Source organism: Falco naumanni, chromosome 3, assembly GCF_017639655.2.
Source record: "Falco naumanni isolate bFalNau1 chromosome 3, bFalNau1.pat, whole genome shotgun sequence".
Classification (NCBI taxonomy): domain Eukaryota; kingdom Metazoa; phylum Chordata; class Aves; order Falconiformes; family Falconidae; genus Falco; species Falco naumanni.
In genome coordinates, this window is record NC_054056.1 from 49953630 (window position 1) to 49966051 (window position 12422).

Here is a 12422-nt window from a genome sequence, read left to right on the forward strand (position 1 = left end):
ACAGCTGTGGGCTGGCTTCAGGGGCGGTGGGCTGGCTTCAGGGGCGGCGGGTTGGCCAATGTGGAGGTGGAGCTGTGGTGGGTTCTGTTAAGTGGTTGGGCAGCCAAGGAAGTGGGAGCAGCTGGGGAAGAGAGAGGAGGAAGAAGCAGAGAGAGAGAATGTGCACCCTGGGTGAGGAGAGACTAGGAGAAGGCAGCAGAGGGACTGGCATGAAGAGTATGTTGGTATGAGATGGTAAAAGACCTTGTTGTAGCTTGATAGTTTGGAGAGTGCTGCAACATCGCATATTCCTATAACAACCATCAAGAAGTATGAAGGTTTGAACAGAGGGTATATAAGTAAATTTATTTTAGTTTAGTTTCATGCCCAAATTATTTTAAGAAACATACTTGCACCATGAAAGCTTCTCTCCCTCACTGAAAGGAAATGCTAGGGTAATGTTTTTGGAACAACAAAAAAATGTTTATTTTTGTATGCATTCCAGCTTATTTAGAAAAAGACATTTTGAAACAAAAAATGGATTCTTCTCAGCCTCAGGTTGCTGGCAGCTAATTACTGTGTCACTCAGCTAGTCTAGGATGATTTTTTTTTTTAACCTTTTTCTCCTTTTCTTTAAGTCCTACATAAAATGTGTAATTTTTAGCACTCGGTATAATAGATCAAGACATGTGCTGAGGCACAAATGACCAGAAAGTACTGAAAACACATTTATGAACCTGAGGATGCGATTCAGACTGCATACTGCGTTTACACTGCTGCAATTTAAAGTGCTTTGGTGGAGCTCTAGCAGAACGGTACCTGCTGCTTCCCTAAGTGTCTGATGCACCCTGGCTAGCATGAGAATATTGGATGATGAAAGCCATCATCTGGAACCGCTCCATGCCCTGCCTGGTGTCATGAATCGTTGAGCTGTCAATATATTTGTACTCTTGATCTGTAACACATATAATGGAGAATTAAATGCCCAAATTAAAAAAAAAACACCTTTATAGACCCCCATTAATTTTCACTGAGAGCCTCTAAATTTGCTATGAAAATTCTTTATTCTGGGAAATCAGGAGATAAGTATAGATCCACTGGTTTTCTATCAGAGTTTTGATTTTTTTCAAAGCAAAGCTTCATCCTTCATCCTGGTGGGACACACCTGAGACAATAGGATGAAATTCCTACATAGTGTTGTAAAAACTATTTATTATTTAAAGTACATCAGACTTCTGCATCTCATACAAGAATGAAATGCTTCCAGTTTGCTAGGGATTGATACGCTTCTGAAGCTATGGCATGGGAACAGACTATACTGACCAATTTAGTCAGACCTATTTCTTGGCAGGTAACATTTTGATCAATTTTTTATGGTCATGGATGATTTAACAGCATATTTATTTCCTTTGTCTGCGTGCTGTCAGACTTGCAAGATCCTAAAATAAGCAATGTTAAAAAAAGTCATAGGTGCTATATGAATGAACAAAATACAAGTTTAGAGATTAAAAATGCTGATTTAGAGAAATGTAAGAGAATGTATGGCTGAAGTTTTCAGGACTGCATATGCAGATCTTAACATTGTCAAAGCCCATTTTTCAAAGAAGGGACATTGTGTTTTTTTCAAATACCTGGATGTATGGAGGTGTTTCTATGCCTAATTACCCCTGGCACAAGGTGTGGATGACAAGGGTCTGTGAGTTTTAGACAATACATGTAGCCCCACGTCACAATATACAAAGAAACTAGGAAAATGAGTGAAATGCAGCTTTAGTGTTCTCTTTGCCTAATACCACAACATACCTTTGAGAAATGATGGGTTAAATCAAACTATAAGCAATTTTGGTCTACACCTAACCTGGCCTTTTGCATTCATAAAAGAATCATCTGGCCCGTGCCTAGATGGATATGGATAGGGCTGTGAAGCAAAGTCCTTGCTGTAAGCACTGCCCATCTTCCACAACTTCTCCTCCTTGTTCTGTGGGATTATGTAGTGAACAAGATGAAAGCAGTGTCCAGCCTTCTCCTGTTTTTGGTGTTGTTTTTTTTTTTAATTTCTTACCGTTATCAGTTTCCCATTTGCAGTTCAGCCCACAACCAAATGCAGAGACAGGACCACCCATCAGGGAAGGGGTTGGGAACATCTATACCAGGACTCCTGCCAAACTCATCCCATCAGTGGTCTTGCTGCTGACCCGAAGCCTTGATTGGTTCAAAAAGGGTGACGTTACACTGAATTCATGTTATGCCATCCTCTACTAGAAGTTATCTCAAACTGGCTTGCTAAACAGATTTAAGAAACCAGGAAGAGGGGGCAGTCAGGGTGCTCAGAGCATTGAGGAGTCTGAGTCCCTTTATTGCTCCTTTTGTTGGTGAATTTAGTCTTTTATTAGTTTAAATAAAATATTTTAATTTAGTAAATAAGAAATAGACCTTTACGATTTATTTCTAAGAATATGTGTTCCTGTTAGCCCACACATAGAGCCACGATTTTGACTGCTGCCAGATTTATATCATATGCACATGAAAATATAACCACACAATGAAGTAGTACTTGATATATCGTATTTATAGATTCTCAGCGTACTCTATATATTTGGAAGGCACAGTTGATCGCTTTCTGTTGGAATTTCTATAAGTGGGGGAAAAAAAAGCTATTTGTAGAACTAGAAACAAACACCATATCTCTGTTAGATTTAAGAAATTATTCTCTTAGGAGTAGCTTTAACTTAGCATTCTTCAGACTGAACTAAGAAAACTCTCACCCTGAATTTGAATGCACAGGGTTTTACAGTAAATGCTGCTTCTTTTTTTTTTTTCTTTTTTTTTTTCTGGGAGGCTTACAGTGAAACATAATTAGATGCACACATTGTTCAGAAAAGAAATATAATAAGCTCAATTTAATCCTTCTGAGGGAGTTAAGGAAGAAAATCTAGGCAACTCACTTCTAGATTAAGAAGGTGCAAAAATAACTTTATGCTCTTGCAATAAAGCCATAACAAATGTGAAAACCTGCTATAAAAACATCCATTCATTCTGAGACCTGATGGAGACCCTTACTTCCAGCTTCAGTGCAATACAGGAGCTTTCCTGTCCAGCCTGAGAGGTCAGTTTGCGACAGTACAGCATCAACATTCTGTCATTAGGAAATCTTTGGAAGCAAAGAAATAGGTTACCCAGACATATGTCATCAACATGTGCTGGATATTATTTTTATTCATAGCATAATTAAGCAGGAAATGGCTACTAGGATCAAGTGATAGCAACCACTTTTCCCTTAAAAACATCAAGGCAAATGGACATTCCCTCCACATGCCTGGCAACGCGGAGGTTAAAAGCCTTTCTCCAGCAGCTGGAGACGTTGCAGCTGCTGTCAATTAGGCTTGTCAGCATTTGTCAGGATTCCTCCCCCAAAGCTTCTGCTGCCATATCAAAACCATGGGTAATTGCTAGCAGGCAGCCCTGCTGCTGGAGGCTGGGGGCACAAACCCAGCAGGAGGAGGGCTGAGCTGTTGCTGCTGGGAGCACAGGCTGGCTGAGCTGGTGTGCTCCTCCAGAAACTGCTTTTGTGCAGCAGCATGAGCTCTGCTCTGCTGCCAGCAGTGGGAAGCTGGAGCCTGCTATGGTCTTTGGTCTGGCTGATGGCTTGAAGTGGGCTGTGCTGATTTCGGATCGCTTCCAAAGTGCTGGTCCTTGCACAGCTGCTTGGAGATGCTGTAGGAGCTGGTGAAGAGTTACACCACACTGAGGAAAGAGGGAAAGTTAAAAACTCTGCCTGTGCAATTCAGTGTTGCTCTCATTGCTATGTCTAGTGTCAACTGTAGATCAGGGTGGTCTTCTTTGGTAGCAAGTTCTTGATTTTTATCCAGACTTTACTTATAGGCACTCTTGTGTACCTAGGATTAAGCTACAGTAAGCTTGCCCTGTCCCACCACGGAGAGGACTGCTTTGTTAGCTCTGTTAACCAGGAAATCCAGGCTAACAGGGAACTAGGAGCTGAGATAGCAGCTGCCCTTTCTGTCTTCCAGTTCTGTCTCGTAAGATGAGTAACCAAAGTCAATTGAATAAAACGGTTACTGTTATCCAGGACTTGCTCAGTGAAGTTTCTAGAGTGCTGGTGTGGGAAGACCAGTTTCTGCTTAATGCAAAGAAGTGACACATACTGTCTTTGCACTGGAAAAAGCACAGCTGTATCCCAAAGGCTTAGGGGAAAATCCAGGACATGGGTATAAAGAATATAATAACTCTTCGGTGCCAAAGTTCAGATGCTGGAAATCCCTTCTCAGCCAACAGCTGAGCCTTGCAATACCTAAATTCTGCAAATACATCATTTTTTTGGCTTTGCTTCCTGAAGAATGGTGTACAGTTTTACCTTGAATGTGTCAAGAGGTGTTCTGTTCTGCCCACGACAATAGCTGCTGATCTGTTTCTTACGCAGATCTAAAGAAGGCACAGTGTTTTGGCATATCTTGGCCTGGCTCTCTGTGTGCAGGATCGGATAGGTTTGCTCTTGATGTGCTGGCTGGATCACCTGCCTCATGCGAATCAAGCCACAGGGTCTGCTTGCTTAAAATTTGTCAGTGGCCTATTTGTCCTCCTGTTTGTACTTAGCAGGTTGGAGTTGTTGCCTTAAACGGGGAAGAGATGGGTTCAGTTTTCATGCTAGTTTGTGTTAAAAGGCATCCCTCCTGAATGAGAGAGGCTGCAGGCTCATTTGGTTTGGGGACTATACCTTCTGCCTCCGCAACAAAGCAGATCCATGGTACAGAAATGGCTTCTGTTTCAGAGAGTACCAAATAAAAATGGGATTCTGACTGTAGCCTACTGCTTAGAGTGTTCGTATGCTGTGTCTGATCCAGGCGCTTCTTTATGTATTTTATAAAGAAACCCCTTCACAGATAAAAGCAGCTTGCAGCAGAAGGCACATGCATTTGTGTATAAGCATATTTTTATTAGTCTGTTTGGAAAAGGGTGGCTTAAGTAAAAGGAGAGGTCAGTCACTCACTCTAATTACTGACCTGTGTCTGTGGGGGATGCTGTTTCTGCCCAGGTTCCTCACTTGTTTGGGCATTTTCTTGCCAGGTTTTGGTGCATGGAGAGCACTTTGAGAAATCCTGAATTGGTTAAGGGCCTGAAAAGAGCAGGGCCACTTGTCCAAGTGAGCTTGCAAAAAACTACTTTTTTTAACCAGCAGCTGCTTGGGAAAATCTAGCCAAGGCTCAGAAAAAAGCAGGAGCACGGGCTCAGTTTAGCATGGTTACCCTGGAGACAAGAGTCCTAGCACAGCTCCCAGGCTCAGAGGGGAGACAGGAGCTCCCAGTGAAAGGTTGAAAGCAGTGCAGTGTTATAGAGGATGACAGGTTTTTTAAGGTTTCTTGAGACCCGAAAGCCCAGAGAAACAGGAATGGATCTATCTCATTACTATGATGTCCTGCCAAGTGGAGACAGACTTACCCGTGGACCTCATGTATCAAGCCAATGATCTACAGAGACGTGTGATCTGAGCATCAACTCTATCATTTATGTGGCTCTCGTTACAGCTCGTCCCGTCTGTGTGATGGTACCTGCCCTGCCACACAGCATACGCACCTCGTGGCGTAACTGGAGCCCCTCAAGCTGGAACTGTGCGGTGTTTCTCACCTCAGGGCTGAACGAGCCGGGGAAAGCAGTCAGTGTGGGAATTAGAAATAAAAACAGGGAATGAGCCAAGTTTTTTGAGACATTTTAGGCTTTGTTTTTTACATGAATTACAAGTTGAACTTGCTCAAGTTTGTATGTCAGCCTTCTCTCCCCCAGAACAGCTTTTGACACAATTTCACCACTACAAATAAGCCTGTGTATTTTCCTCATATAAGTCAATTATACTCCTTCAAATGTCTTAATGAAGCAATACTGCATCATAAGGCATATTTCTCAGTGACTCAAAAGTGACATTGGATATGGGATTGCTTTGTCGGTAAAGTGGGTCAATATCAATGAAACAGGAGTCCTTCTGTTTTCACATTCGTGTAAGGTAATAAGCTCAGTCTATTAGATACAGAATATTGGTATAGGAGGAAAGAAAGGAAAATTTAGGTGCGGGAAAAAAACCCTCTCTATTCCTGATACTCCATGTGACAGATTATTTTTAATGTGTGAAGTGTCCCAGTAACGTGGAATTTCACACTTTCATCCACACACTAGAGGAAATTATTCTTAGAAGTATAGCTGCTTAAAGAAAAGAGGGGGAGGGAACTGAGCAAACGGAGGGTTTGGCTTTTCCTCTGATGCGAACAAGCTCATATGTGGAAGTAAGAACCCAGCTCCTCTCTCTGTCTGGTCTCCTTCTTTCAGATCTGTGGAAATGAATTCAGATGCCTTCTCTGTCACCAAAGCATGCATGAAAGGAGAGGTGTGGGATGAGCTGAGCGTGTGCTCTGCTCCTCTCCTCATCTTCCAGCTAATGGGGGTGGGGAATAATTCACTGACAGTAGTTGCCATCCCATCCTCTCCTCTCCACCACCTTTGAACAAGAAAGACCAAGGGAGGTTTGTGACTCAGAACATGTGTTTAAGGGCTTGTCTTTACTGCTGTGCTAGCTAAAGACACTGTGTGCAGTGCTGCCCAGCGGGATGCACATCCCCGAATGAAATCTAGCTGGTTCCGTAATGCTCGAAGTGGAGTTTGTTGGCCTGGGGTGGGGAGGAAGCTCAAGTCCTGCTGACACTTGAACTGCTAATGCAAAGGGGATGCAGCCACAAGCTGTCACCCATCAGATGCTAATCCGGTCAGTCTAATGTCAGTGAAATAACTATGCTGTTAGAACGTCTGTTGTGGTTTAACCCTGGCCGGCAACCCAGCACCATGCAGCCGCTCACTCACTCCCCCCGACCCAGAGGGGTGGGGAGGGGAATCGGAAAGGAATGTAAAACTGGAGAGTTAAGATAAGAACAAGTTAACAATTTAAACAGAATAAAAAGGAAAGAACAATAATAATAACAGTAACAACAACAACAGTTATAAAGGAAAGGTAGCAGGATGGATAAAATCCAAAGGAAAAAGGAGAAAGGAAAATAAGTGATGCACAGTACAGCTCCTCATCACCCGCTGACTGATCACCAGCCAGTCCCCGAGCAACAATCCCAGGCCCCAGCTAACCCCCCCAAGTTTATTTACCAAGCATGACGTCCCATGGAATGGAATATCCCTTTGGCTGTTTCGGGTCACCTGTCCTGTCTGGGTCCCCTCCCAGCCCTCTCACTGGCAGGGCCCAAGGAACTGAAAAGTCTTCAACTTAGCACAAACATCGCCCAGCAACAACTAAAACCATCAGTGTGCTATCAACATTGTTTTCACATCAGAGCCAAAACACAGCACTGCACCAGCTACTGAGAAGAAAGTTAACTCCATCCCAGCTGAAGCCAGGACAGCCTCGTTATACAAAGTGATTGACTCAGCTGAGGGGAGCTATTTTGTCATTACATGACTTAAGACGACTACTTTGAGGATTAGTTGTCTTCTGGAGGTACTTATGCAGTCAGGCGATTCATATATTACTCCTTCATGTACCACTCCCAGGGCCAGAGAGGAAAAAAAAATATCCAAAAATCAGACTCTACTTTTCATCTCTTTGGGGTTTGACAAAGTTGAATCTCTAACAGTTGAAAAAAGGCTATGAAAGCAATTTAATTGTCAGTATTGAATGATGATGTTCCTTGACTAAAAATATCTTGACAGAGGTGAGAGAGAGTAGGGCACAGTAAGCATGGACAAACTGTATTAAAGGATGCCAGACTTTATGTGGGATGTTTGTTTTTACACCTGGCTCATGAAATGTAACACCTGTGTAATGTTTTACATTGACAAGTTCCTGAACAAACAGCTGCTCCTGGAACAATATTTTCATTTGCTTTTTTTTTTTTTTTTCTTCCCCCTCTCTGTTTCTTTTTCAGATAATGGCTCTGGGTCAGGAGAAGGAGGTGAGTACCAAACCCCAGTTATACTTACTTTTGGTCTTTCTTTTTTACTATATGTGTGTGACAGATGTATGTACATGGTTGTTGTATACAAATGAAAGAAAAATCATGACAACTTAAAAATAAGCTTTAATGTTGCAGTGTCATCTGACCATCTCAGACCAGAATTTGTGTAGGAATAGGTTGTAGTGTGCATTTGACCAACGTTGTTCTTTCGGATTTGACCTATATCATTTTTCATTTGTTGCCAGTACTATAGTATTTAGAACGCTATTTCACCTGTATTTTGCTTCTGGACATGCCCATTCACAATAAATGTCTTACTGAAGAAAAGAATGCAAAAAAAAAACCCCAAAACCAAAAAGGTGTCTGCAGCATCTAGTTATCACTTTATCCTTGGTCAAATATGTTGCCTAAAATATATGATGGTTGCATTATGATACCTGTTTTAATCAAATATTTTACATATTTCTGTTTAAAGCTGTATATTCAAAGAGGAGATGTAGCACAGCTGATATTAGTAGAAGTGTTCCTATATTTGAACACATCTTAACCTTCTTCCAAGGATTAAAAAAACTAAAATGTAATTTTATCTTAATTCTGTCTTTGATACTCCTAGCAAGAATACATGTAGAACGAAAAATGTGAGATTTAGATATATACAGACAAGGAAAAGCCATTTTGCTTTTAAGCTTTGCTTGTATTAAGAAAGTGTTGCAGTTCATACTGAGGGGGCTGAGTTTTGAAATATCAGAAACCTTGTATAGCTGCATGACCGTGTGATTTTGTGGGAAATAATCAATGGTATCACCGTGTAGTTAAACATACCAGTTACGTTTAAAAAAATCAGGAGCTAGCTCCCCCTGTATTGAGTGAAGTGGGGGCATCTTCCTCCCCTTTAATAAGATGCTATAAGTAATTCCTGGGCTGCTGCTAGCACATGGCCATTCTCACCTTTGTTTCCTTTTGGAGCAGTGTCTGAAGGAACAATTTTCTGCTCAGACACTGTCTCTTCTTACCTTCACTGGTGACTTTCTTCTGAAGCTCTTCTTCCTGAGACTGCATCACGCTTTTTCCCCAGCTCTGTTTGCTTCTCCTTCCGTATTTGTTACCCAGCCTGTTATTCCACTACAGCTGCTCGCTGCAAACCAAATGTTGCTTGCCTCAGAACTGCTATGCAGTTCTTATAGGAGACAGATGACAGTAATTTAGTCCGTGTCTGACTTTTGTTTTTGGAGCAGTTTTAGAAATGTTTGAATGCTGTTGGGATTTTTTTTTTTCACTATTTCCCAATTGGATGCAAAAATCCATTAAAATCCCTTGTAAACATTACTGACGTGGTCTGGAAGAGATTGGCAGCCAACTGACAGATGTGGGGATTCTTTGGTTAATTTTATGAACCATTTGGTGTAAAGTAGGCCAGAACATGCTGTGTTTTGTTGGTTAGGCTGCTCGCTGAAGAGGTGAAAGGTCCATGTTCAGATACACTCATTGATTGATTTGGGGCAGGAGACTGAACCCAGGTCCCCCCTCTCCTGGTAAAAGAGATCCAGAATGGGTCTCCCTTTGTCATTGCAGTTGGTTTTGTTCTCACTTGAAAATATTCACTGAGCCTGGGACAAAGTTAGCTGGAGGAAGGATGCATGCTATGAAAAGACCTTGTTAGCTGCGATCAGGGTACCAGTGAATTTTAATTATTTATGCAAAATAGAATGGCATCAGTTGAAGAGATTTGGTGGTCCCTTCACACTACCTTGTAGTGGTGGTTAATGTGTTGTCTTGGGAGGAGGAAAACATAGGTTCATTTCACTTCAGGCAGAAAGAATTGAATCTGGGTCCCTTGGCCCCAGGTGAGTATCTGCACCAACTGGGTATTGAACAAAGAAGGGACAACATGCCCACTACCTCTACCAGCAGTTTTGTGACGTTAGCTCTTCATTTATTTGGCTTTTGGCTTTCTTCTGAGTGCCTTTGGGCCTACTGAAGCGTTCTTGCTTCTGTTCAGTATGAAAACAACTGGGTTTAGTTCTTAATTTCAGACAGAAAAAATATTTTAAACAATCAGAAATTTAAAATCTTGCTTGGCACTTTTTCTTTTTTTTTGGATACGTCTAGGCTACTTGTGACACATTGAATTAGTACTGTCCCTATCTACCTTCCTCACTACACTGGGTGTTGGGTAACATTTTTGCAGAACAGTTGGCTAGCCTTCAGCATGTTGAGTCATTTTCTGTGTCTGAAAACAATCCTTCAAAGGATGGAATCCACTGTTGCTTTGGTTATTAAACTCTGTTCTGGCCAGAAACTCAAGGATATCTTTGTACCCACAATATTCTTGTATCTGGAATTGGTTTTGTTCCATTATTCAAGTAACTGTAAAAGGGTTACAAGGAGACATTAGAAACATCAAAGACTTATTACAAGTTAAGGGAATTTAGAATTAAAACTAAGCTTCTAAAAGGATGCTGAACCTTTTGAGGACAGGTTGTTTGGATAGCATTGTTTGGGATCCAGACGAGGAAAGGACAGGAACGTGGGCACAGAGTGACCTGCAGAGTAGAGGTGCTTCCTGCACACCACTGTCCTGCCTCCATGGTTATTCCAGCTATGGAACTGACTAGAGCACAGCTCCCACCTTACCCAACCCTTTCCATTTTCTTTTGGAGGCAGCTGGGATATGCTGAGATACAGTAATCACCCAGACAGTCTGATATCAATGCTCTTGACTACAGGTGCACAAATGGGAACCAAATTGCATGGGGAGCTTCTGTGCCCTGTGGGTTAGTTATAGCTACTGATTGTAAGTACAAAGAAGGAGCAATGGAAGTGGAAAAATGAGATAAGTGAGATTTGTGAGAAACAAGGTAAGTGAGGGGAGAGAGAGCCAGCAAGTAAGCAAACATGCTAGCTTAGAGATTTGTGTTTTCTTCCCAGGATTTACATTTCCAGATGTTAATCACAGAATCAGTGTTTGCTATGTTTCCTAAACACAATTAGTGTGATTGTGTATGCACCAGTGATGCTTGCACACAGGGAGTGGATGAGTACAGCTACTTGTATATGTTCAGGAAGCATTACGATTGCTGTGCAGGAGGTGTACTGTTTGCTGGTAGATTTTTAACTGTGAATGAAAGTACTGGGAAAGCATCTGAGCTGTGCTTTTCAGTTGCTATAGCTCTGCCTGTAACAGTCTCCACTGCTGAAATTAACTGCTTGTTTCACATGCAGCTGAGATTTGTGCTACTGGTTCACACTGTTCTCTTTCATTTTCCAGACACAGAACAAGCTCATTAATGATTCTGAAACTCGACTTGATGCAGATTTTCCCTCCTACTCCCAAACTGTATGATGTTAAATGCATTAATTTTTATGTCAAAAAAGAAAAGTAGATTTAGAACCAATTAAAAACCCAACAGAAGTCCTCTTCCTCAGAGAATATTTCAGACAATGTCTTCCCTTAGAAACTGTCATATGCCACAAAATTGCTAAATGCCAAATCATGTTTACTGTTTCAAAGATACTAGATTTTAGGAAAAGAATTAAGAGTGGAAGAATTTTTTCAGTATGCCTGACTGAGATGGAGTATAATTTTTAAGGGTAATATAATTGTCTCATTCCCCTCTGACATTCTGCATAAGCGATTTCCATTTTCTATGCTCTGACGGCACAGTATTAACAAAGAGTTGTAATAAAATTACTCATTTTAGCAGTCTGAACTTTCAATTAGCATAATAAAAATTGCACTTATGAAACCAAGCTGTTGATCACTTGTGGCAATGGGTATCCTGAAGTCACTTCTAAGAAGAGTATGGATTGTTAATTCAGAAATTAGAGAAATTTCAAACCCCTCATTACTCTACCATTATGTTTCACCCCTACAGAAAGCAATGTCACAGAGCTGTGACTGAGACCCAAAAAAGTTGCTTAGTTTAGTTGAAGTCACAGCTGAAGTTGGTGGGATCCTTTAGATTTGCATATAAGACATGGGCTTCCCTCTGTTAACTTACATGAATCATTCTGCAGTTTCCCTGTTCTGAAAAATACAGTCATAAAATTGCTCCCGATCCACTTTGTTTAAACAGTGATTTGATAGATTTTGAGGCAGAACTAGTGAAAGAGAAGTTAAGGCTCAGATTCAACTCTGCCAGTTGTAAATTGCAACACTATTTGACCTGCTGGATGTACTCCCATAACTGGTAGGGCACAAAAAATGATCCTCAAGCTGTCACGTGTACATAAAGAGGTAGATTGCTAGCTTGCATGAAACATTTTCTTTCTTTCTAACAAAAATTTAAAGTTTTTGTTTCTGGTGGAAGCTGCCATGTTTTCCCTGTAAAAAGAACTGTGTTGACCCAATCAAGTAGCCACAGGAAGATTAACTTTGGTAGGTTTATATAAATGTGACTAAGGATGAGCTTTTACAATTTTTTCTTCAGGGTGCTTGCTATGTGCAAACACGTTTTTCTTTCCCTCGATTTTACAACTTGA

The 12422-nt window shown here is 41.3% G+C and overlaps 1 protein-coding gene across 2 annotated transcripts in view; it reads left to right on the forward strand.

Moving 5' to 3' along the window:
- TMEFF1 (transmembrane protein with EGF like and two follistatin like domains 1) overlaps positions 1 to 12422 on the forward strand; it is a 130004-nt gene that overhangs the window by 79093 nt on the left and 38489 nt on the right. For both annotated transcript variants that reach the window (XM_040588617.1, XM_040588618.1), the window contains exon 4: positions 7911 to 7937. In XM_040588617.1, the coding sequence (XP_040444551.1) occupies positions 7911 to 7937 (27 nt within the window). The remainder of the gene's footprint in view (positions 1 to 7910; positions 7938 to 12422) is intronic.